Raw genomic sequence first — 25,515 nt, 5'->3', positions numbered from 1 at the left:
GGATAATTTAGGAACAGCTCCCGGATTTGGGTAGGATAATTTAGGAACAGCTCCCGGATTTGGGTAGGATAATTTAGGAACAGCTCCTGGAATTGGGTAGGATGATTTTGGAACAACTCCCAGAGAATTGGGTAGGATAATTTAGGAACAGCTCCCAGAGACACGGGTAGGATAATTTAGGAACAGCTCCTGGAATTGGGTAGGCAGGAGGCTGTGGCATGAGATAAGTTTTTAATTTCTCCAACTGAGCATTTCACTTCCTGAAGTTCCCCTGACTTGAATCACAGTTTGAGTGAAATCCTGTACATACCCGTGTCTCCAAGAGTCGTGCCTTTTCAGCTTGTGCCTCCTTCAGCATCTTCTCCATCTCCTCGATCTTTGAGACGTCCACCCCACTGGCACTTCCCAGGAAGAGGAAGAAACAACCAGAAGTCAACATCAAGAGATACCAATAAGACTCATCAATCACCTACTCATCTTTTTTTTTCATTAAACATGATTGTGTTAAACATTTCAGAGAATACAGGTCAAATACAAATGAAACACATCAGAGGTAACATCAGGAAGTACACTGTTACACAAATGGCTTTGGAAACCTTTTACCCGAGACATAGTTAGGAAGAGTGACCATGAAACTGTCATGAAATGTCAGCAGCAAGTTCTGAGGAAGGGTCACCGGACCCGAAATGTTAACTCTGTTTTCTCCTTCACAGATGCTGCCAGACCTGCTGAGCTTTTCCAGCAACTTTGTTTTTGTTCCTGATTTACAGCATCCGCAATTCTTTTGGTTTTTATTTATGAAATGTCAGCGGGTTCACTGACACACTTAAGGAAAGGGAAACTGTCATTCTCCATCAGTCTGGGCTCAAGTGTGATTCCCAACTGTTTACTGAGGCAGCCAGCAACGACAGACCAGTCCGAAATGTGTTTGTTTTAATGTGAGGCGTAAGGCAGATGAACAGACAGCCTGGATTAATACATATAACTATGATGTTGTAGCTGTTACAGAGACTTATTTGAGAGAGGGACAAGACCAGCAGCTTAACGTTTTGGAATTTATGTGTTTCAGGTGACATAGGGAGTGATGTAAAAGACGGGGTGGGGGATCTGCATTACAGATTAGGGGAAGTATCACAGCTACACAGAGGGAAGACACATTGGAAGGCTTATCCAGCCAGGCCTTATGGGTAAAACTTAGGAATAGGAAGGGTGCAATCTCTTTGATGGGATGGTACTACAAGCCTCCTAACAGCCAGAGGGTAATACAACAACAGATATGTGGACAAATTGTGGAAAATTGTAGGAACAAGGTTGTTGTGGTGGGTGACTTTAACATCCCCCCCATGCTGACTGGGACTCCCTTGGTGCCAGGGGCTGGAATGGGGGAGGATTTGTTCGGTGCGTCCAGGACAGTTTTTTGAAACAATATGTAAATAGTGCAACGAAGAAAGGGGCTGTACTATCCCTGGTATTGGGGTCCAGCCAGGCCATGTGAAGGAAGGGGCCTTACTAGCCCTGGTATTGGGGTCCAGCCAGGCCATGTGAAGGAAGTATTTCAGTGGGAAAGCATTTCAGGAAGAGCGACTATAATTCTGTGAGTTTTAAGTTACTTATGGATAAGGATAAGAGTCGTCCTCAGGTGAAAGTACAAAATTGGAGGAAGGTTAAGTACAAGAACATTTAGGCAGAAGCTGAGGAATGTAGATTGGGGATGGCTGTTTAATGGTAAACCCACATCTGGCATATGGGAATCTTTTAAAGGCGAGTTGATTAGAGTTTAGGACTAGCATTTTCCTGTGAAAATGAAGGATAAGGATAGCAAGATTCTGGAACTTTGGATGTCAAGAGAAATTGTGAGCTTGGACAACAAGAAAAAGAAGGCATACGTAAGATTTAGGAAACTGAGCCCTCAAAGAATACAAAGAAACGGTTTACCAGAATGTTGCCTGGTTGAGGGTATTAGTTATGAGGAGAGATTGGACAAACCATTTGCTTTCACTTAAATATTGGAGGCTGAGGGACGACCTGATAGAAGTTTACTTCATTATGAAAGGTATGGATAGAGCAGATAGTCGAAATCTTTTTCCCAGGGAAGAAATGTCAATTTCTAGGGATCATAGGCTTATGGTAAAAGGGGGAAAGTTTAAAGGAGATGTGAGAGGCAAGTTTTTTTACACAGAGGGTGGTAAGTATCTGGAATGTGCTGCCAGAGGAGATGGGAAAAGCCTTCTAGGGATAGTATCAGTAAAAATCTAGAACGAAGACACGTTTGATGTCATTTGTGAAACATTATGTATGGTTTTTGTCTGAAATAAATTCTGCAATGTTACAAATATAACTGGTAACAGCTGGCCTGTAAACAGAGAACTCTGGAGAAACAGCAGGTAGATATTAGCAGTATATATGCAGAGGGAAACAGAGTTAAGGTTCTGAATCGGATCTGACTCTCCTCTGGAGCTGAAGGCAGGGTGGTGGATAAGTGTTGGGTTTTATACTGTACAAAGAATTGGGAAGGAACAAATGGAACAGATGGGAAGTCAGAGGCCAAGGGAGATTAGAGATTGCAGGTGGCACAGAACAAAGGGTCTGGTAACGGCTGTTGTGAAAGGACAAAACATAGATCGAGAGTAGGTGTTAATAGCAGAACAGAAGTCAGCTCTGCTGAAAGCAAGCCCATGAACACAGACACTGGGGAGTGAGAGCAGGCTGGGGGCAACAGAAACATCTGGATTGATGCAGGGTAGTATGTGAGGGAGGTTACATTACTTTCTTTTTCTACGAGCTTCGCCTTACACAGACTGCAGTTAAACAAAACCAGGTGGCATGCGCTGCACAGCAAATGTGTTTAGTTTTCACTCCTTGTCCATTTACTTCACCTTCAGTTCTGCCTCACTAAGAGGGACATTTACATTCTAAAAGCACAAACCACAAGGCTGGCCTCAAGTGTCACAGGGAGGGAATCACGGGAACATCAGGCTCTTCAACTTGGAAAGAAAGCATCCAAGGTAAATGAAATTCTCAGGATAATTACTCAGAGCTTGCAGGAACAGAATCATTTGGTCAGAGATAGTAGGAACTGCAGATGCTGGAGAATCCGAGACAACAAGGTGCAGGGCTGGATGAACATAGCAGGCCAAGCAGCATCATAGGAGCAGAGAGGCTTGTCCTTGGGTCTATGGTGTTAATGTCTCATATCCCATTAACATATCCTTCTGTTCTTTTCTCCACCACACACACACACACACATCCCGTTTCCTTCTAAATACATTCCAAGCATTTGCCTCAAACACACCGGATGGGATCAACATCTGCATTCTCATGACTCTCCGGGCAAAAACATTTCTCCTGAATTCTCTGTTGGATTTATCAGTGGGATGGCTCATCTTTGTGGCCTCAAGGTTTGAGATCTCCACCCCACACCCCACCCCCTGTCCCCTGTAAGTGGAAACATCTTCTCTAAGCCAATCCCATCAAACCTGTTCATCATTTTCGAGGCATCCATCAGATGCTCCCTCAGTTTTAGAAAAACAGTGTCAACAATCAGTTTGTGAAACGGAGCAAACAGGACAAAGGGGCATAGATTCCAACTGGTGAATTAACAACGATCCTGGGAGGTTCTTCCTCAGACAGAGCGAGAGAGATCAACATGTGGGATGGATTTATTGGGGAGGTCAGGTGAAGTAGCCAGCCTGAAATCATTTATAAATTCAAATAAGAAACAAGCAGATGCTGAGAGTAGGGGGCCTGTTGCTTTCTTGAGGAGGGTGTGGTTTAATATCACCCTCATTATGACTGAGAATGAAAAGGAGAGTAGGTCCAGGGTATGTCACAACCATACTATTTTATAAAAGGGTTGTAACAGCTTTAAGGTAGGAAACCCAACAGCCATTACTTGCGCAGCAAGCTCCCACAGACAGCAATGACTAGGCATTTGATATGTAGCATCATGGTTATGTTCCTGGACTGATAGCCTGGAGGCTTGAATTAATCAACCCGTTGTGTGAGTTCCAATCCTGCCGTGACGTATGAGGAATTTCGATGCAGTTAATTAAATAAGTCTGGAATTTTAGAAGCTCGTCTCATGGCAACCACAAATTTATTGTGTTGCCAAGGCCACAGATGCCTTTCAAGGAAGGAAATCTGCCAGCTTTACCTGGTCTGACCTGCATGTGACTCCAGACCCACAGTGATGTGGTTGACTCTGAAATGACCATTGGCTCCTTGCCAACATCTCAGGGGCAATGAGGGTGGCTCTGCCAGCAATGCCCAGGTCATGTCAACGCAGAGAAAGGGTAAATGGTCCCAGTGATTTCAGTGAAGAGGGCCTAATGATTGGCCAGGATACGAGGGAACTCTCTCCTGCTCTTTCTCCAATTACAGCTAAGGCTCCTATCATATCCATTTGAGTGTCAGAAGTCACATGACAATCGAGTTATAGTCCAACAGGTTTATTTGAAATCACAAGCTTTCTGAGCGTAAATCCCTTTGTCGGGTGAAGTGTCTTCACCCAGTGAAGGAGCAGCGCTCTAAAAACTTGTGTTTTAAATAAACCTGTTGCACTATAATCTGGTGTCATGTGACTTCTGACTTTATCCGCCCCAGTCCAACACCGGCATCTCCACATCCATTTGAGGGGGCAGGCCGTTAAAGACAGCACCTCAGACAGAATGGCACTCTCTCGGTGCTACTTTGGGAAGTGTCTGCAGTGGGACTTAAACCCCAGACTGTTTGAGAGTAGTTGACATCCAGAACATTAGATTAACCAACTTGCAATCTCTGTCTTTCCAAACGTCTCCTTTGTTGTCCTCCCTCGACCCTCACCTTCACCTCCCCACTCCCATGGTTCTCACCTTCACCCCCCACTCCCTCGGCTCTCACCTTCAATCCCCACTCCCTCAGCCCTCACCTTCACCTCCTCATTCCCTTGGCCCTTCACCTTCACCCCTCACTCCCTCGGCCCCTCACCTTCACCCCTCACTCCCTCTGCCCCTCACCTTCACCCCCCACTCCCTCGGCCCCTCACCTTCACCCCGAACTCCCTCAACCCCTCACCTTCACCCCCCACTCCCTCAGCCCCTCACCTTCCCCCCCCCCCCCCTCCCCCTCACCCCCCCCCCCCCCCCCCCACTCCCTCGGCCCTCACCCTCACCCCCACTCCCTTGCAATGCCTCAATGCTGGAGGTCCTTTTGTCAATTTCCCAGTGAAACTCAAACCTTTTGTTAATTCGGTGATGTTTTTCTTGTGTCCTGATGCCTTGGGAGGCTTTTGTTCTCTGTGGAAATGCAACTTACTGTACAGTGAACATGAACAGTCCGTGGGAAAGAATTTTTAAATATATAATCTGATTGAATATTTAAGTTAAAACCATTGGATAAATGAGAATTATGGAAACTCTTCATATTTTGGATTAATAGAAACATCTCAGAAACGGGAAGAATCTGGTTTGGTAGATAAAAGCTTCAGGAGGTAACTCAGGCCCTTGACTCTATTCGATCACCCAGTTTATTGCTGATCTCTTTTGTAATTTCATTTTTTTTTAAATTATTCACTAATGGGATAAGGGTTATCGCTGGCTGGGCAGCATTTATTGCCCATCCCTAATTGCTCAGAGGGCAGTTAAGAGTCAACCACATTGCTGTGGAACACTGGAGTCACACGTAGGCCAGACCAGGTAAGGATGGCAGTTTCCTTCCCTAAAGGGCATTAGTGAACCAGATGGGTTTTTCCAACAATCAGCAATGGATTCATGGCCATCATTAGACTCTTAATTCTAGATATTTGTTGAATTAAAATTCCACCATCTGCTATGGCAGGATTTGAACCCAGGTCACCAGAACATTATCTGGGTCTCTGGATTAACAGAACAGCGATGATACCACTAGGCCATCACCTCCCCTAGAGAAGAGCCATTGTGGGGCCTCCCTGTATCTCACATGCTGTTTTACACCTTCATGAAGCATCAGCCTTTTTGTTATCACCAACAAACCCAAGATTAGTCTTTGCTTTCCAAAAGGAAAATACTAGGCATGGAAGAAGTAAATTACAAGGACATGTTACATAAACCTGGCTTGTATTCTGTGTGTTTGGAAGATTAATGGATTGTGTAACTGAGATGTTTCAAGATGAAAAGATCCAATAGGACAGGTAGACAGAAACTATTTCCCCTGGTTGTGGGATGGGGGCGGGTGGTGCAGAGGAATTCTAAAACAAGAAGGGAATTGGGGAAAGGCTAGGAACCTGAAAATCCAAACCAGGTCATTTTGAGGGTGAGGTCAGGGGACACTGTCCCCACAAGCTAGAGACCTGAAATTCTCTCCCTGAGCTGCCTGGGTCAATTGAAGTTTCAAGACTGTGGTCAGTCAGTTAATTCTTACAGAAGGACATTGAGGGATTGGAAAAAAAATGAGAAAATGGGGAGGCAATGGCCTAGTGATGTTATCACTAGACCATTAATCCAGAGACCCAGGAAATGTTGCAGGGACCTGGGTTTGAATCCCGCCACAGCAGATGGTGGAATTTGAGTCCAATAAAAGTCTGGAATTATAAGCCTAACGATGGCCATAAAAATTGTCAATTGTTGGAAAAAAACACTTGATTCACAAATGTCCTTTAGGGAAGGAAACTGCCATCCTTACCTGGTCTGGCCTACATGTGACCCCAGACCCACAGCAATGTGGTTGACTCTTAACTGCCCTCTGGGCAATTAGGGATGGACAATAAATGCTGCCTAGCCAGCAACAACCTTATCCCCTGAATGAATAAAGGGAAAAAAATTGCAACAGAGAACTCAAGCAAACTATTTGACTGTGGAATGCATCACTATAGAGCCTGATTATTTCCCTACTTGGTCTTCCAGCAGCAAACAGTGGGTGATGAGCAGGATTTGGGATCCTAGCTGATATATATATCCCATCTCCAGGCTGGTTATACCTGAAATCAGCAGACCCAACACTGAACAAGTATCCAACATCTGAACTGTTCCGTGCTGTGCAGTATTAAGTTTGGATACATCTGAGCGAAAGAGGGATACGCTTTCTATTCAGTGAACCACTGAATAGTTCATCCTATTATTGAGTGGTCAAACGCGATGGCTATTTTAACACAGCAAGATCCCATTTTGCACGGAGATTCATAACCAGTTGGTATGGGGGAAACAGTGTTGGCCAGGAAACTGGGGAGACAACTTTTGACTCTTGAAAATCAGTAATGTGAATCTAAGTCATTGACCAGGCAGACAGGAGTCTTGACTGAAAATCTATTGAAAGATGATTTATCTGGTTCATAACATCATCTCCTGTACTCATCTCATAGGACTTCTTTTGAATATTCAAGCCTCTGACACAGAGGCGACAAGTCTACCAGTTGAGCCACATGATTATAGAGTAGGCATAAAACCCCAAAGATTTCTGCAAACCCCTTCATTATCCAAAGACAAGCTCCTTATTTAAATCTTTATTTAAAAACTTTCTATTTTAGTACCTCCAGCCTTCGAGAGGTTAATGGCTGTAGAACTGGTGCCAACGAGGGAGTGAGGAGGACAAACTCCAGGGAGAAGCAGCTCTGGTGTACAGTTTAAAGTTCAAAAGCTAAGTGCCAGGATCTGAGATGGCTCTGCTACAAATTGAGAAGGAAATGCAGACAGAAACCTGGCTCACCATGGTCCAGGCGCCAATCCCCAGAACCCACAACGTGCTCAACAAGCAAACATAGCAACTGACTTGCCAGACCTCTGGCAGCTGAGAAAATATTTGAGTTGCAAAAACGAGACCTTTAGTGAAATTAAAAAGACACAAGATCCACTGGCTCTTGCCAAGCACACAGGTTGCTGTATCTGAAATCAGAACAGAGAGAGAGAGAGAGCACATTTCTGTGGTATCAAACACACTCACCTGCCACAGTTCCTGTACCGATTAGAAGCCATCAGTCCAATTCTAGCCCTGCTTACACTTCTCAACACAAAAAAATTAGGGAAGTCTTCTGGCTCATCCTCATCTTCAGGTGAGTTTAGATATTGAGGTGACTTCAGTAGAGGTTAAAAGCTTTCTCTTAATAAGGACTGAAACTGATTGACAGAAATATTCCTTTTCTTCCTCGCTCTCTCTTTCAGAAACTCTTCACAATTGCAAACATGGTACAAGTGCATGGTGCGGAAGGAGTGAAGTGAAGCTGACTGGAAATCCTGGAATGGAATCCTTATCCCAGTGACAGAATCCTAGGAATGACTGAGTCATGATAGGCACCAAAGGAGGCCGTTTGATCTATCGAGTTGATGCCAGCCCTCTGTAGACCAGGAGCATTCCCCCACTCTGTCCCTGTAACCCTGCCCAGCACCCCAGGGATTCACTGGCATCAGAGAGATTGGATGGTAGTGGACAGGGATGGCAACAGGTTTAGATAACAAAGTAAGGCTGGTTCCATCAGGCCATGGTACAAGGACTAAGGGGACCTGGGTTGGAGATGAGAGATGGAAAGGAATTAAAGAAAGAATTTTGTTTTGTAAGCAATGACTGTTGAGAACAGCCACAATTTCATTGAATAACGGAATGGACTCAATGAGCTGAATGGTCCATTTCTGCTCCTACAATTTGTGAAGTGATAATGAACGGGATGTGCTACCTACAAGGGGGTGGACAATGGGAGTACGTTTCAGCACTGAAGGAGTCCATTTGGCCCTTTTAAGTCTCTCCTGCCCCCCATCCCACCATCCAGAACTGTCTACCACCATCCCCTCTCTCCACTCTGGGACATGTGTTATTGATTCCGAAGCACAGAGGGAACAGATGTTTCAGTGCAGTGATGTGGGGAGCTGGGGAAATTCACCTTTAATCCACAACATCCCGTCTGGACAAGGATGTAGACACAGATACTGTCAGCAACCACACAGATAATAACATTCACTCCAGATACCTCCCCCCCACCCCACCCCCCAACCGAACACTACCCCCATTCAAAGGGAACCAGGCCCCCTCCCTGAACACTACCCCCATTCAAAGGGAACCAGGCCCCCTCCCTGAACACTACCCCCATTCAAAGGGAGCTCTCCCCTCTCCCCCCCTCAAACTCTATCCCTATTCAAAGGCAGCTGTCAAATGTAGCATCACTTTCCATGTTAACCAAGAGAATTCCCAAAAATTGACCCTCATGTCTTTCTTAAATCTTTCTCTTCTCGTCTTAAAAACATGTCCCCTGTTCTTGAAATCCCCAACCCCGTGGAAAAGACACTTGCTGTTCACCTTATCTGTACACCTCATATCTTTAAGGTCACGCCTCAACCTCCTATGCTCCAGTGAAAAAATGATGTGGAGGTGCCGGTGTTGGACTGGGCTGGACAAGGTCAGAAATCACAAGACGCCAGGTTATAGTCCAACAGGTTTATTTGAAATCACAAGCTTTCGGACCGCTGCTCCTTCGACAGGTATGACTTCACCTGATAAAGGGGCAGTGCTCTGAAAGCTTGTGTCTTCAAATAAACCTTTTGGACTATAACCTGGCTTCGTGTGACTTTTGACCAGTGAAAAACGTCCCATTCTCTCCCTGTAACTCAAACCCTCCATTCCCAGTAGCATCCTGGTATATCTTTTCTGAATCCTCTTCAGCTTCATAATATCCTTCCTACAACAGGGCGACCAGAACTGTACACCGTACTCCAATAATGGTCTCACCAATGTCACGTACAACCTCAACATGACGTCCCAACTCCTGTACTCAAAGGTCTGAACAATGAATGCAAACGTGAAATGACTTCTTAACCATCCTGCCTGTATGTGATGCAAATTTCAAAGAATTATGTACCTCAACCCCTAGGTCCCTCCTGAACAGAGAGGTTCTGATTCTCAGATTATCCCTGAATCCAGCCTTTGTGGGAGGAACTTCTCTCCCTGTGTCCCATCAGTTGCTCGAATCATTTTAAAACATTCAATCAGAAGCCCCTCAGGTCTTCCAAAACTGAAAGGAACACAATGCCACTTGTGTACTGCTTGTATCGATCGCCTTTTCCTGTTTGTTTCCCACACCGTGCAATGTTGTCTTTGCCAAATTCCTTCCTGGATTAATTTTTCAGATGCGAGTGTTATTGGTAAGCCTGGAATTTATTTCTCATTCCCAGTTCCTCCTCGTTTGAGGCAACTGATTGGTCACTTCAGAGTGTGATTACTAATGAACTGAGTCACGTGACTCCATTCCCTCATCAATCACAGAACAGAAGGCAGCCACTCAGCCCATCATGTCCATGCTGACCCTTATGAGAGTAATTTCCATGCTGCCACTCACCCTGCAAAACACTCTACTCCTCTAACAATGAACCAATTCCCTGTTTGAAGTCTCAGTTGATTCTAGTCTCCATCAAATATTGAGTTAGCGCATTCTCCACCCTCAACAGGCAGAGAAATAAACTTTTTCCCTCATGTTGATGTTGCATCTTTTGCCAATGACCTTAAATCTGTGTCCTCTGGCTCTTGATCCATCCAGCAGTGAGAACAGTTTCTCCCTGTCTCCCCTGTACAGATCCCTCCTGTTTTTGATTAGTTTTGTCAAATCTCCTCTCAGTTTTCTCCAGGGACAACAAAGCCAGTGTCTCCAGGCTATCTACACAACTGAACTCCATCCCCCCTGGAACCATTCTCGCAAACAGACCGGACCTGTTAAGGACAGCAGCTTTATTTTGTCCTTTTCCAAATTACTGAAATGATTTGGTTTGTAAGGTCAACTGGACAGTTTTGCAGTCATGTTTACCGATAATGCTGCTGATCCCCATCCAGAAACTCATCCCCCACTCCTTCCTGGAAAGTAGGTGCACATCTGTAGTTTGCAGCTGGGGTGTGTTAAAATCAGCGATGCCTGCATAGTCAAATAGCTCAGCTGAATGCGCCAGCTGGACTGGTGAAGAATGAATACTGAAAAGTGGAGGTGGGAGGGAGTGGAAGATGCGATAATTTACCCCAGAAAAGCTCAATGTTCCAGAGCAGTGGAGTGGAGGCGGAGGGGGGGGTTAGCAACAGCAGAAAAAGTTCCAGGGAATCAAACAGATAAGGGACCTTCTTCAATTCAGTAGTGGGTCTGTATCAACTGGAGACAATTCCCTCAACAGACTAAATATCCATGAATTCTCACTACAAAATCCCTCACAACTCTTTCCTGTTGTGTGTCAGGAAATAATTAATCTCCCAAAACCTACTCTCAATGGGAATACAGGCACCACATTCCGTGTCTCATTTAGGGAATGATTCAGTTCCTTGCTATCATCTCATTATTTTGCCCCAAAGCACAAGTTCAGAACTGAGGGGAGGAAATGTAAGTCCCATCTAGATAACAGCACAGTATTTTCTTTTTAAACTATGAAATACTAATGGAATTCTCCAGGGCTGCAGCTGCCTTAAGCTCAAATGTCCGTGTCTATATGTTACACTGTTTTAGATGGCGTTTTGCTGATAAGCGGGGGAGGTCAGGGTTTATGTAGGGACATGAAAAGGCCATTTAGCTTTGCAGGTCAATTATATCGTGACTGATCTGTACCATGACTGTTTAATCATGAAAACAAAAGCTGCAGGTGCTGGCATCAGAACTAAAAATGCTAGAGAAATTCAGCAGGTCAGACTGCATCCATAGAGGTACCCGGAATTAATGTTTTCAATCCTAACTCGTAATCCCTTATTTAACACTTGCCTGAGTGAGTACAACACTAACAACTCAAACACCGAAACCAGGAGCAGGAGTGGGCCATTCAGCCCTTCCAGCCTGCTCCACCATTTAACATGATCATTGCCAATCATCCAACTCAGTCTCTTGTTCCTGCTTTCTCTCCAGATCCTTTGATCCCTTCACCCTCAAGAAATAAATCTAACTCCTTCTTGAAAACATTTAATATTTTGACCTTAACCACTTTCTGTGGTAATGAATTCCACTGGCTCACCATTCTCTGGCTAAAGACATATCATAAATCATAGGATCCCTACAGTGTGAAAACAGGCCCTTTGGCCCAACAAGTCCACACTGCCCCTCACAGCATCCCACCCAGACCCATCCCTCAATAACCCACCTAATCTACACATCCCTGAACACACTGGGCAATTTAGCACAGCCAACCCACAAAGTCTGCACATCTTTGGACTGTGGGAGGAAACCCACGCAGACACAGGGAGAAGGTGCAAACTCCACACAGACAGTCACCTGAGGGTGGAATCGAACGCGGATCCCTGGTGCTGTGAGGCAGCAGTGCTAACCACTGTGCCACTGTGACCCCCCCCTCTCCAAATCTCCATCGTAAAAGGTTTACCCCCTATCCTTAAACTGCAGCCCCTTGTTCTGGACCTCCTGGTCATTGGATACATCCTTCCTTCATTTACCCTGTCTTGCCCAGTTACAATTTTATACATTTCTATGAGACTCCCCTCCCAACCCATTCTTCTAATCTCCAGAGACTGGAACACTCAAGAAGTTCAGTATGATTCAGCAGCCTATGAGCACCCTAATAACCAGCTTAAACATCCGCTCCCTCCACCACTGACGCTCAGTAGCAGCAGAGTGTACCATCAACAAGATACGCTACAGAAATTCACTGAAGATCCATAGACAGCACCTTCCAAACCCATGGCCACTTCCATCAAGAAGGACAAGGGCAGCAGATACATGGGAACACCACCAAGATCTCCTCCAAGCCACTCACCGCCCTGACTTGGAAATATGTCGCTGTTTCTTCATTGTCGCTGGGTCAAAATCCTGGAATTTTCTCCCTGACAGTATTGTGGGTCAACATGGGGTAGAGCAGTTCAAGTACATGACCCCCCCCAGAATCTTAAGGGCAATTAGGGATGGCCAATAAATGCTCACCTTGGCAAATAAAAAACTAATAAACACAACAGTTTACTCACTGCTTATGGTACTGAAACTGTTTGATCCATATTCAATGCAAAGTTAGCACATGAGGAAAATGAAGGAGGAATACCGGAGAGAGTTGAGAAAAATGTGTGAGCTCTTGTTTATTTGTTTCCTTTGCGCGCTTTTTTTGTTGTAAAACCCGTGGTGATGGGGCAGCTGGATTGCTGGGGTAGACAATGACAGCAGAACTTTCAAGAGATGCCAGTCCCTGGCTGAGGACTGGATTGAGGTCAATCACTTTACCAGCAATGTTCACAACCCAGTAATGGGGCCCATTTTGGCAAGTTTCTGGAGATGCACTGGACCCCGAGGTACAAGGCAGAGGAGTGTGTGCGTGTGGGTGTGTATGTCCATCTGTTGGACGGGGGTGGTTTGAAACATTCCAAGCCTCTCTTATATGTGCTGAGTTCTGAGGAAGGGTCACCGGACCTGAAACATTAACTCTGTTTTTTCCTTCACAGATGCTGCCAGACCTGCTGAGCTTTTCCAGCAACTTCTGTTTTTGTTCCTGATTTACAGCATCCGCAGTTCTTTTGGTCTTTTATATGAATGTTTACAACAACAACATGTATCTACATTGCCCCTGAAAGGACGTTAAGAAATTAGCAGAAGGCCATTCAGTCTTACAAGACTGTTCCACCATTCACTTCAATCATGGCTGATCTGATTGTGGCCTTAGCTCCACATTCCTGCCCATACCTCACAATCGGCAACTCCCCATGGATCAAAAACCAATCAGAGCCAAATGATGCACCTCGCTGCACTGGGGACTTAGTAAACAACTACGACACCAAAGCCCCATAAGGTGATAGCCTAGTGGTCCTATCACTGGACTGTTAATCTGGAGACCCAAGTATTGTTCTGGGGACCCGCATTTGAATCCTGCCACGGCAGATGGTGGAATTTAAATGTAATTTAAATAAAAAAGAAAAATGGAACTAAGAATCTAATTATGACCTCGAATCCATTGCCAATTGTTGGAAAAACTCATCTGATTCACTAATGTCCTTCATGGAAGGAAACTTATTTTTACCTGGTCTGACATACAAGTGACTCTAGACTCACAGCAATGTGGTTGACTTTTAACTGCCCTATGGGCAATAGCCATGCCAGCGTTTGAATGAAGGAGTGAAGGAATTAATAAGACAGTTGACCGCTAGCTTGGGCAAACACATCAGTTTTAAGGGGCGCCTTGAAGGAGGAGACAGTGATGGAAGAGATTTATGGAGAGAGTTCCAGACCTTGGGACTCAGGCAGGGGAAGGTATGATTGCTAACGGTGGGGCAATTAAGAAAAAGTGGGAATGCTCAAAGAGCTGGAATTGGAGAAACGCAGGTATGTTTGAGGCAGGAGGACTGCAGGAGGTTGAGGCTGTGAAGGGGGTTTGAAAATGAAGGCAAGAATTTTAAGAATTGGGGTTTTGCTTAACCAGGTGCCAGGGCTGGTCAGACGGGCAGACAGGTGCCCAGGTAGGAGTTGAGATGTAGGTGGCAGAGATCTGGATGAAGTTGAAGCCTCACAAAGCTGATCCACAACCTTCACCACATTGCCCTCTCTTGTGGCCTTGCCCCTCACAGTTTTGCCCCCAGACGTTAATGGATGCTTGATCAGTTGTTAGTCTTAAATCTGAGATAGATACATTTGTGTTAAGTGAAGATATTAAGGGAAATGGGCCAAAGGCAGGGAGATGGAGTTATGTCACAGATCAGCCATGATCCTACTGAATGGTGTAACAGGCTGAAGGGGCTGAATGGCCTGCTCCTGTTCCTACGTTCTTCCTTCATGGCCTTGCCCCGTCACACTGCAGGTAGGGAGAGAAAGTAAGAAATGAGCTGTGTCTCACAAATATTTCACTTGAGCTGATCTCATTGCCAGGCACTAGTCAGATAACATCAGAAAACTGTCTTCTGAAAAGGTCACCTCACAGGCAGTGACTCACCAGGCTTGTACACACATCACCCATAATCAGCTAGTTCACAAACAGCAAAACTGTCCAACCAGCTCATGCAGTGTCCCTAATATAAGAAGAACTGACATTTGCATAGCACCTTTCCTGGCCTCAGGACATCCCCAGGTGTTTAATATGCACTGAAGCACTTTCATTTCTTAGACTGTCCTTCACAAGTACTTGCTAAAGGGCTTTGGGACATCCAAGCATTAACTTCTTTCTATAATTAATATTCTCACAGCATTAAAGTGTTAAGGAATAACTGGCACACCATTTTTAAAAGACACAGACCATGGTATCTGGTTTACGTTTAGAACTTTACATGCTCCTTGTTCAAAACGCTGAAGTGCCAACTCTGATCACTGGGTCGAGATCTGGATCTCCCATGGACATACAACAGCAGCGTGTACTTGAATAGCACCTTCAATACAACAACAACTTACATTTACAAAGCACTTTTTAATGTAATGAACTGTCCCGAGGCATTTTACAGGAGCTTTATGAAAGAAAGTTTGACACTGAACCACCTCAGGACACACCAGCGACCAATAGCTTGGTCAAACAGTTAAGCTTTCAGGAGCGATTACTCCTGGTTTTCAGGAGTGAGAGAGCGGGGAGAAGTAAGGAGGAAATGGTAGAGCTTAGGAACAGAGCAATTGAAAGCACCAGGGTCAATGGTGAAGTGGTGGAAGTCGGAGATACACAGGAGGCCAGACTGGAGGGGGCAGAGATCTCAGTGAACCACAGCAGAATACAAAGATGAGGGCAGCGGGGAGTGGAGGGGATTGCCAAGGCTGTGGAAGAAGTTAAAAACAAAGACAAACATTTTAAAACGGTGGCACTGCGTGAGCAGGAGCCAATGTCAGTGAGCGAGCACATGGGGTGATGGGAAAACCAGCAGGACTTGGTGTGAGTTAGGGCAGGGGCAGCAGAGCCAATATCGGCTGTTGGTGAAAGAGCTTTGGGTTAGTGAACCAGGGTGTGGGGATGTGTGTGGGTGTTGGGGGCATGTCTACATGTGTGGAGGTGTTTGTGGGTCTGTGAGTGTGTGTGTCTGTGTGTCTGAGTAAGTTTGTGTGTGTGCGTGTGTGGTTCTGTATCTGAGTGTGTGTCCAAGTGTGTGTCTGACTGAGTGTGTGTGTGTCTGTGTGTGTGTGTCTGAGTCAATGTGTGTGTGTGTGTGTGTATCTGTGTATGTGTGTCTGAGTCAGTGTGTGTGTGTGTGCAGTTCTGTGCCTGTGTGTGTGTGCGGTTCTGTGTCTGCGTGTATGTTGTGTGTGTCTGTGTGTGTGTGTGTCTGACTGTGTGTTTGTGTGCGGTTCTGTGTCTGTGTGTGTGTGTTTGTGTGCATGTGTGTGTGTGTGCGCGCGTGTTTGTGTGTGGTTCTTGTCTGTGTGTGTGTGCGTGCATGTGTGGTTCGGTGTGTGTGTGTGTGTTTCTGTGTGTGTGTGTGTGTGTGTGGGTGTGTGGGTGTGTGGGTGTGGATGTGGGTGTGTGTGGGTGTGGGTGTGGGTGTGTGTGGGTGTGGGTGTGGGTGTGTGTGTGTGTGGGTGTGGGTGTGGGTGTGTGTGTGGGTGTGTGTGTGTGTGTGTGGGTGCGGGTGTGTGTGGGTGGCTGGGGTACTCCTGGATGGTACATACACAATGGAATGGTGTGGCTTTTACAGAAACGAGTTGGAGCTACAAACTGCCAGCGACTCGGGATGTGAACGTGCATTCAGATCTGAAGCACACAACACAGAGAAAAGAAAAGGCGTGGCCTCCAGCTACATCCTTGATTTACACAGGGGAACGTGCAGCTACACAGGGTGGAACTCCCAGGCACACATTCCACTGAAGATACTGGCTTCTGTCATCATTACGATCATTAAGTGGTGCCCTGCTGCTCGGCCTGTACGTCAACAGCCTGTCCCAGGGCTGCAAGTACAGCCTCTGGAGAATTGTGCCCAGAGACAGGTTCAGAGAGGCCGTCTTTGAGGGTGCGTACTGCACACGAGATACTGTTCACTAATTGAGGTGTTTAAGACAATTAGTACATTCGATGGGCTAGATAGAGAGAAACCATTTCTCATTTTCCTTTGGGTAATAGGATGCGTGCAGCTCCTCCTAACCAATAGCACAAGGAAAGATTGGGCCTGAAGTCTAATGTCTTAACCTCTAGACAGAACTGACAGCAAGACCAAACTGAAGCAGCAGGATCTGTTGCATATGTTCAATGTTGATGGTGGTTTGGCTTTTGCTACAAATTTGTATTCGTTTTCGCCTTGTCTCCATCTACTTTAAATGTCACATTTGTGGTCAGCACGGATTGGTTGAGCCAAATGGTCTGTTTCCGTGCTGTATGACTCTATGTCACATTTGGATGACAAAGTCCTATTGCAAAAAACTAACATCCCTGGTGAAAGTTTGTGGTCTGATGACATCATCGTCACCCCTCAATGGCCAAGCTGAGTAATAACAAGACTCCCTTCTCAAAAGATCACTGGGAGATCAGGTGGATTTTTACAATGATCCAGTAGCCTCATGGTCACTTTTACTGAGACCAGCTTCTCAACTTCCAGATATTTCAAACTGAACGCAAATTCTCAAACATTCATGGTGCAAACTGAATTCACTGGATTATTTGTGTAGATTTCAGGATTACTATTAATTGATGTAGGATTCATGTCTTTGTTGACTCCTGGTTGGTCTCCCACATTCTAACAAGTCCCACTCTCCTGTGCACTATACACTAAACTACAATGCCTCCTGGATAAGAAATTTCTTGATTTTAAAATTCTCATCTTTGTTTACAAATCCCTCCATGATCTCATCTCACCTCCAGCCTCTGAGATCCTCTTATTCCGGCCTCTTGTGAATCCCTGGTTCCTGTCGCTCCATCATTAGTGGCCATGCCTTCAGCTGCCTGGGTCCCAAACTCTGGAATTCCCTCCCTACGCATCCTCACTTCTCTAACTCGTTTTCCTCCTTTAAGATGATTCTTAAAACCTACGCCTTTGACCACGGTTTCCCTCAACGACTGTGGCTTGGTGGCACAGCGTTTTATAATGTCCCGTGAAGTACTCTGGTACAATTTATTACGTAAAAGGTGCTATATAAATATAAGTTGTTACTGCATTCGGCTGTACAATTGCAGAGCACACACTGCCGGAAACACAGACTGTATGTGATCAGATACTGAAACAAACCCTCTTATAAAAGGTCTATGTGCACTGTGCACATGTAGGAGCAAACACTGAGACATGAGCAGGACCGTTACAGATTGAAGTAGATTATTGTCTGCTACTCAGCATGTACTATACAGAAGGTGGGATTGCTTCGCTTGGATGGCTGGTTTGTGATGCAGAGCGATACCAACAATGTTGGTTCAATTCCCACACCAGCTGAGCATACCATGAAGGTCCCACCTACTTGACCTCACCCCTCACCTGAGGCGTGGTGACCCTCAGATTAAATGACCACCAAACATCTCTCTAATGAGACAGCAGTCCTCTGGGACTCTGGCATCTTTACCTTTTCACTATAATAGACACAGATGTCATGCATATTGTTCCTATTTGATGTGTATGTAGATGTGAAGAGGTGGACAGTTAGAGGAAGCATTGAGCTTTTATAAACTACACACCATGTTAATAGATACCAGTCGAGACTGATTTGCTTCCTACTGCTGTATATATACAGAGGCTGACAGGGAAATGTCTGAGAATTGTACAGAATTATGCTGAAGTACAAACGCTCAACGGACAGTTGACATTCCAATTAAATCACCAAGCTCTGAGCTGCTAGTGTCTCAACTGGAGAACCTGTCAGACTATTGAAGTGAATCCAAGTGTAACACTCATTGCTGTGTCACCTGTCCATTGAGTTAATCTACACTTACAGAGATAAAGCCACCCGGGAGAGACAGCACTCATCATTCTGTCCGACATTCACAATTGAGAATCTAACAACTTACAGGCACAGTACTAACAGCTAAACACATCCCCCTTTTGGAAACTGATCTCACAATGTTACATGGCTCAGGAAACATTGATAACGCTACAGGGAAAACATGGGTAATTGAGACTGACCTCCTCTTTCTGAGAGCTGGATAAGGTCCAATAAGGCAAATGGCCTTCCACTAATGACTCAAGACTGGCCACTTCCATACACAATACTCAAAGTGCGGCCTCACTAACATTCTGTACGACTGCAATGTAATTTCCCAACTTCTGTGCTCAATGCCCTGACTGATGAAGGCCAGTGTGCCAAAAGTCTTCTTCACTGCCCTGTCTCCCTGTGACTCCACTTTCAGAGAACTGTGCACCTGAGCTCCAAGGTCCCTCTGTTCTACTACACTCCTTAAGGCCCTACCATTCACCATGAAAACTCCTACCTTGATTTGGCTTTCCAAAATGTAACACCTCACACTGTCCATATTAAGCTCCATTTGCCATTTTTTGGCCCAATTCCATAGCTGATCAAGAACCTGCTGCAATTTCTGATAACCTTCCTCACTGTCCACGATATCGCCTATTTTAGTGTCATGGCAAACTTACTAATCATGTCTTGTACATTCTCATCCAAATCATCGATATAGATAACAAACAGCAATGGGCCCAGCACCGACCCCTGAGGCACACCACTAGTCAGAGGCCTCCAGTCCGACAAGCGGTAATTTGGGATGGGCAATGAATGCTGACCTTGGCAATGATGCCCACAACCCACGAAAGGGTAAAGGGAGCCTCTGGACTGAGGTTTAAATCATAATCTTGCCGCTTTAAGGTGAGAGTATTGGCCTGAGGCAGTTCCTCGGAGGGCAGGTGGATGGAGGGTGGAAGATTCAACCCAACCAGGTAGCTCCAGACTGATGATGCAAACAACCTTTGAGTTACCTTTACCACCAGAACGATTGAGGGAATTGAAGAATGGCTACAATTAAAGTTAAAAGTATTGACCCTCAGGAAGGCTGAGGGCAGAGAGTTGCAGATATTCACTAACCTTCGTGTAAATTGGTGCTTCCTGACTGGACTAGAACGCTGATCATAAAACCCTGCCTTCAGATGAAATGGTTTCTCCTCACCCACGGCCCAAGAAGGCAGCTCACCTTCTCCAGAGGCAATTAGGGATAGGCTATAATGCGCCCCCCGCCCAAGCCAGCGATGCCCATGTCCTGTGAACTAACTTCAAAACAATACCTATCCCATCGATTTGACTAATGCTGTACACAATGGGCTGCCAGCTACCAGCAAGCAGTCTCTTTCTCCTACCTGGACATGTTGTCGGGTGAACAGGCCGAGTTGCCCGTGGAAACGCTGGTCTCCAAGCTGTCGGAACTTTCTAGACTGAGTGTGTCAAAGGCGTGCTCCAGGTCGAGGCCATGCTGAGTGGAGAGAGGCTGCGGGTTGTGGTGGAGGATACTGTGGTGGATGAGGTGAGATTGGGGTTGTCCACTCACGGAGTAGGACTGGCCAAACATTGGTGATGGTTGACTGTGCAAGGCCTCCCACTGTGATTGGGCCTCGACTGCAGCCTTCTGCTTCAGCTCAGCCAATCGCCTCCTTTGTTCTTCAATCACCTGGTGACCTTGGTCAAACAATGAAAGGTACACATTGAGACGATGGAAGCAGAGAAAGAAGAAAGAGTTAAATTATAAAATCTAATACAATGGTGGAACATGCTTGAGGGGCTGAATGGCCTCCTCCTGTCAATCAATTTATAGATCACTTTGTTGTCACAACAAATTCTTGCAGAATAAACTGCATTTATATAGCACCTTAACATAATAAAACATCCCAAGGCACTTCAAAGCAGAGATTAGCAAAGAAAACTTGACAGTGAGCCATATAAAAAGGTATTAGAATTCCAAAGCTTCAAAAGAGTTAGGGTATCAGCAACTTCATAAAGCAGGAAGAAGAGGTTGAGGTAGGGAATTCCAGAGCTTAGGACTTAAGCGCTTGACAGTACGGTGGTAAGAGAAGGAATGATTATGATCAGGATAAGGAAGAGGCAAGAACTGGAAGGACTTAGACACTATGGTGGGGTAATAGCGCTGGAGGAGATTAGAGAGATAGGGAATGGGGGTGCGGGAGGAGTGAGGCCATGAAGGTTTTTGAACTGAGGATGAGAATGTTCACACTGAGTCAGTGCTTCTGGCTCCTGATGCTAAATTCCAATAAAAGCTTTAATACAAGACCAAAGCTCGGTCTCTTCAGACTCCACAGGAAATGTCCAACATCACAGAACGGAGCCTGAAGTCCCAGTAAATGCACACACTCGCCTCGATTGTACAACATGACAGCACTTCCTCCCAATTCCAAGCAGAATTCCTACCTCTCCTGTGATCTGTTTTGGATATCCCTAGTGATTCTGCACAGCATCAGCAAGAAGTAGGGTATGTAAAAGGTCGAGTCAGAAGATAGGAGTGACGTGCCATTCAAAAAGAAAGATACGGCAAGGAAGAAAGCAAAAAAAAAAATTCAGTGAGCATTTCTTTAAATCAGAGATATGGAATAAAATTGTGTTCAAACGTTTTGGCTGGCTATTCTGCAACAGTAGCATTGACAGAGGAAGCCATGGTTGTCAATATATTTGGTCCCAAATGTGGCCAAGTGTGTTCAAAATGCTAGTCATAGACTTTTTGTTACTAGTGTAACATCTGTGCCAGGAGCCATTCCACATTGGGGTTTGGTTTGATTGTAGTTGAGATGTGTTAGGGTTTCCCTACAACTGTGGGGTGAGAAGCCCCATACAAATCCAACCAGGCAGGGCTCCTGTGGAACTGTACAGCTCTCACCATTGGGTGCACACTCTGTGTGAGGTCCCTACACCTCAGGGATTCTCAAGAGGCTGATTGCAATCAGCCTGCTCATTATCAAAGAGTCATTAACTACAGATGAGGCCCTTCGGCCCATCGAGTCTCCACCATCCTATTTACTGCTCCTCCCCTTCACGGGCATGACCCTTCTGTGACAGTGGCTCCCAATGTGCCACAATTCCAGCCTCACGCCAGGACAAAGTGTTTCCATCAGCAGCACCAAAGGACAGAGATTGAAGAGAATTGTCCAATGAGCTGGAGGGGGGAGAACAAACAGAAATTATTAATGGAGGGAGAAGGTGTGATCTGGATTGTGCTGCCTGAAAAGTTGGTGACATGGATTCAAAACTAACTTCCAACTGGAGAAATAGTTGGAAATTAAGATTTGCAGGGCTGTGGGGTATAGAACAGGGCAGCAACACTAATCAGGCAGTTCCTTCTCGATGATGGGCTGAATGGCCTTTTTCTGTACTATAAGATTCTGGGATGTAACCCCCGATTGACTTTGATCCTGTCTGTTCCTCCTGGTGAGCTCACAGTCCAACGCTCACCTTTCTGCTGCAGTGCCAACTGTCTCTTCACTTCGATGTCTTGCAAAGTAGCAGCCAGGTTTCGTGGCAAACTACTCGTGCCATTCTGTGCCACCACAGGGGTCTGCAAAACAAATAGAATGTGGATAAACGAATAGAGAATGCAGCTTGCTGCATCAGACATTGTCAGGCATTGAACATTAAACAGCGTTAGTTCTGTCACTGAGTTCAATCTCAGGGGTATCTCTGCGCTGTTACAGGCATTATCATTCCCAGGTGTACTTGTAATATTGTCTTCATTTATGACACTTGTTAAACAGATCGATTCAACCCGCCTGTCTCCATGGCAATGCATTATCGCAGTGTCTCCAAATGCAAACAATTCAAAGTGGAGTGCAACTCCTTTTTTTTTCTGGCAGTGGCTTAGTGGGTAGGATTCTCAACCAGAAGGTCATGGATTCCAGTCCCGTTCCACAGACTTCAGCTCAAGATCCAGACTGATCAAAGGACTATGATGGTACAGAGCAGGCCATTCAGCCCATTGTGCCAGCATCAATGGGCTAGTTTTATTAGATCTAACAGTTCTATTACCTAGTTCCAATCACCTGCCTTTTCCCCATCTCCCTTCTAACCAAATAACCATCCAGTTCCTTTCAAATGCTTTAATTTGATTTGATTTGATTTATTGTAGTCATGTGTATCTAAGTACAGTGAAAAGCTTTGTTTGTGAGCAGTACAGGCAGATCATCATAAACAGGGACATGCAGATCATAGGGTGCTTAGACAGAGTGAGCTATACAGGTTGCACTGAGTGCATTCCATACCCTCACCAGTCACTATATGAAAAAGTCTTTTTCCTCACATCAACCTTGTTTCATTTCATATCACTTCAAATCATGTCTTCTCGCTCTTGTTTCTTTTACGAGTAGGAACAGTCTCACTATCTACACTGTCCATCCTGCTCATGGCATTAATGATTGCACTCCCAGTGCCATACTGAGGGAGTGCTGCACTGTCAGAAGTATATCTTTCAGATAAAACATTAAACTGAGCTCAGTCTGAGACAGTAAGAACTGCCGATGCTGGAGTCAGAGATACCACAGTGTGGAGCTGAAGGAACACAGCGGGCCAGGCAGCATCAGAGGAACAGGAAGGCTGATGTTTCGGGTCGGGACCCTTCTTCAGAAATAGGGTTGAAGAGTCCCGACCCAAAATGTCAGCTTTCCTGCTCCTCTGATGCTGCCTGGCCTGCTGTGTTCATCCAGCTCCACACTGTGTTATCACTGAGCTCAGTCTAATTTGGGTGAAAAGGACCAAGGGCATTACTTTGAAGAAGAGCCAGAATTCACCAGGTGCCACAGTCAATATTTACCCCTCAATGAACATCACTCAAACCAGACAATCTGGCTATTGAGGAGCACTGTCATCTATATAAAACACAGCAATGCGGAACATTTTTACACAGCAACACCCCACAAACAGCGAGAAGGTGACGTTGGTTTGAGAACAGGAAGGTTGACCAGGGGAGTTCCTCTTCAGGGGAACAGTGGTTAGCACTGCTGCCTCACAGCGCCAGGGAGCTGGTTTCGATTCCGCCCTCGGACGACTATCTATGTGGAGTTTGCACATTCTCCCCGTGTCTGCGTGGGTTTCCTCCGGGTGCTCCAGTTTCCTCCCACAGTCCAAAGATGTGCAGGTTAGGTGGGTTAGCCATTCTAAGCCGCCCTGTGGTGTCCAGGGATGGGTTAGCCATAGGAAATGCAGGGTTATGGGGATAGGGTGGTGAGTGGGTCTGGATGGGACGTGTTAGAGGGCTGGTGCAGATTTGATGGACTGAACATGTAGGGATTCTGTGATTCTTCAGCTGGATCACAGATCTATTTTTTGATTCACTGTGCATTCAGCAGTGAGACACAAAGACAGGTATCTCTCCTGACCAAGGACTGAACTGTACAGTGTGAGGGAGAACCTCCACTCTCTCGGCCATTTCTTGTTCCCGTTTACCTTTGATGTCAGGTTTCGGCCGAGAGTTGAAGCAGTGAACGGTGAGGAGGGGGAAGATCCCATCTTCGTCCGAGGCAGAGTGCCAGATCCGTCGTTCTCCATCTTGGATCGGTAAACCTGGGACAGGAACACACCAGAAAAGGCTCAGTTAGCTGATGGACCTTCACAGTTTCTGCTGTGGGAACTGTCAACTGACTCCAGGAGTTTTCTTATCTCCCTGACACCAAGGGGATGGGGTCCATTAATCTCCGAAGGACCGTAAGTCCAGTAAGAGGTCAGATTATTGATTAAAATGCTCTGCTCTTGCCTGGCAACTTTTTCACTCTTCTCTTCAAGTGTTGACTTGTTGCACAGGGACGGGCCACCCTTCATGCTTGAGCCAACAGGGGAGTCACTCCTCAGCTGTGAGACTTGTCCAGTGTCTGGAGGTTACTCAGCAACAGAGAGGGGGGAAAGGTCACTGCTGAGTCTGGGCTCAACATCCGAACACAAAGATCTGACAAAGGGGCAACGCTGAGGAAGCACCACTCTGGTTTGTGTTTATCTCCAGCTCTAGCCTGTTCCAGGCAGATATTCGAGTATGTGTACAGGAAAAGATGGAATTATTGAGAGGAAGAAATTCCTCCTCCCTTCCCATCACTGGTTTGGTGACAGGGAAAGCCAATTGGCCATTGCAACAAATCAGCAGCTTCTTCACCCTGAGGTAACAAATGTATCCTGTTTACCTGGGATAGTAGAAACTGCTGATGCTGGAGAATCTGGGATAACAAGGTGTGGAGCTGGATGAACACAGCAGGCCAAGCAGCATCAGAGGAGCAGGAAAGCTGGCGTTTTGGGCCTAGACCCTTCTTCAGAAATGGGGGAGGGGAAGGGAATTCTGAAATAAATAGGGAGAGAGGGGGAGGCGGATAGAAGATGGATAAAGGAGAAGATAGGTGGAGAGGAGACAGACAGGTCAAAGAGGCGGGGTTGGAGCCAGTAAAGGTGAGTGTAGGTGGTGAGTTAGGGAGGGGATCGGTCGGTCCAGGGAGGAGGGACAGGTCAAGGAGGCGGGATGAGGTTAGTAGGTAGGAGATGGGGGTGGGACTTGAGGTGGGAGGAGGGGATAGGTGGGCAGAAGGACAGGTTAGGGAGACGGGTACGAGCTGGGCTGGTTTTGGGATGCGGTCAGGGGAGGGGAGATTTTGAAGCTTGTGAAGTCTACATTGATATCCTTGGGCTGCAGGGTTCCCAAGCGGAATATGAGCTGCTGTTCCTGCAACCTTCGGGTGGCATTGTTGTGGCACTGCAGGAGGCCCAGGATGGACATGTCGTCTGAGGAATGGGAGGGGGAGTTGAAATGGTTCGCGACTGGGAGGTGCAGT

At 45.9% G+C, this 25,515-nt stretch overlaps 1 protein-coding gene across 5 annotated transcripts in view; it reads right to left on the bottom strand.

Moving 5' to 3' along the window:
• The window catches only part of phldb1b (pleckstrin homology-like domain, family B, member 1b), an 89,683-nt gene that overhangs the window by 15,479 nt on the left and 48,689 nt on the right, over positions 1-25,515 (bottom strand). For 4 of the 5 annotated variants that reach the window (XM_048615667.1, XM_048615668.1, XM_048615670.1 and 1 more), the window contains 5 exons: positions 24,152-24,268; positions 22,169-22,271; positions 21,134-21,169; positions 20,071-20,386; positions 311-401 (listed from right to left, as the gene is read on the bottom strand). In XM_048615667.1, coding sequence (XP_048471624.1) covers positions 311-401; positions 20,071-20,386; positions 21,134-21,169; positions 22,169-22,271; positions 24,152-24,268 — 663 coding nt within the window. The remainder of the gene's footprint in view (positions 1-310; positions 402-20,070; positions 20,387-21,133; positions 21,170-22,168; positions 22,272-24,151; positions 24,269-25,515) is intronic. The other variant, XM_048615669.1, reaches the window with a different exon arrangement.

The sequence above is a fragment of the Rhincodon typus genome, chromosome 32, assembly GCF_021869965.1.
Source record: "Rhincodon typus isolate 14 chromosome 32, sRhiTyp1.1, whole genome shotgun sequence".
NCBI classification, from domain to species: domain Eukaryota; kingdom Metazoa; phylum Chordata; class Chondrichthyes; order Orectolobiformes; family Rhincodontidae; genus Rhincodon; species Rhincodon typus.
Note: the sequence above shows the minus strand (reverse complement) of the source record. Positions and strands in the feature narration are given on the sequence as shown.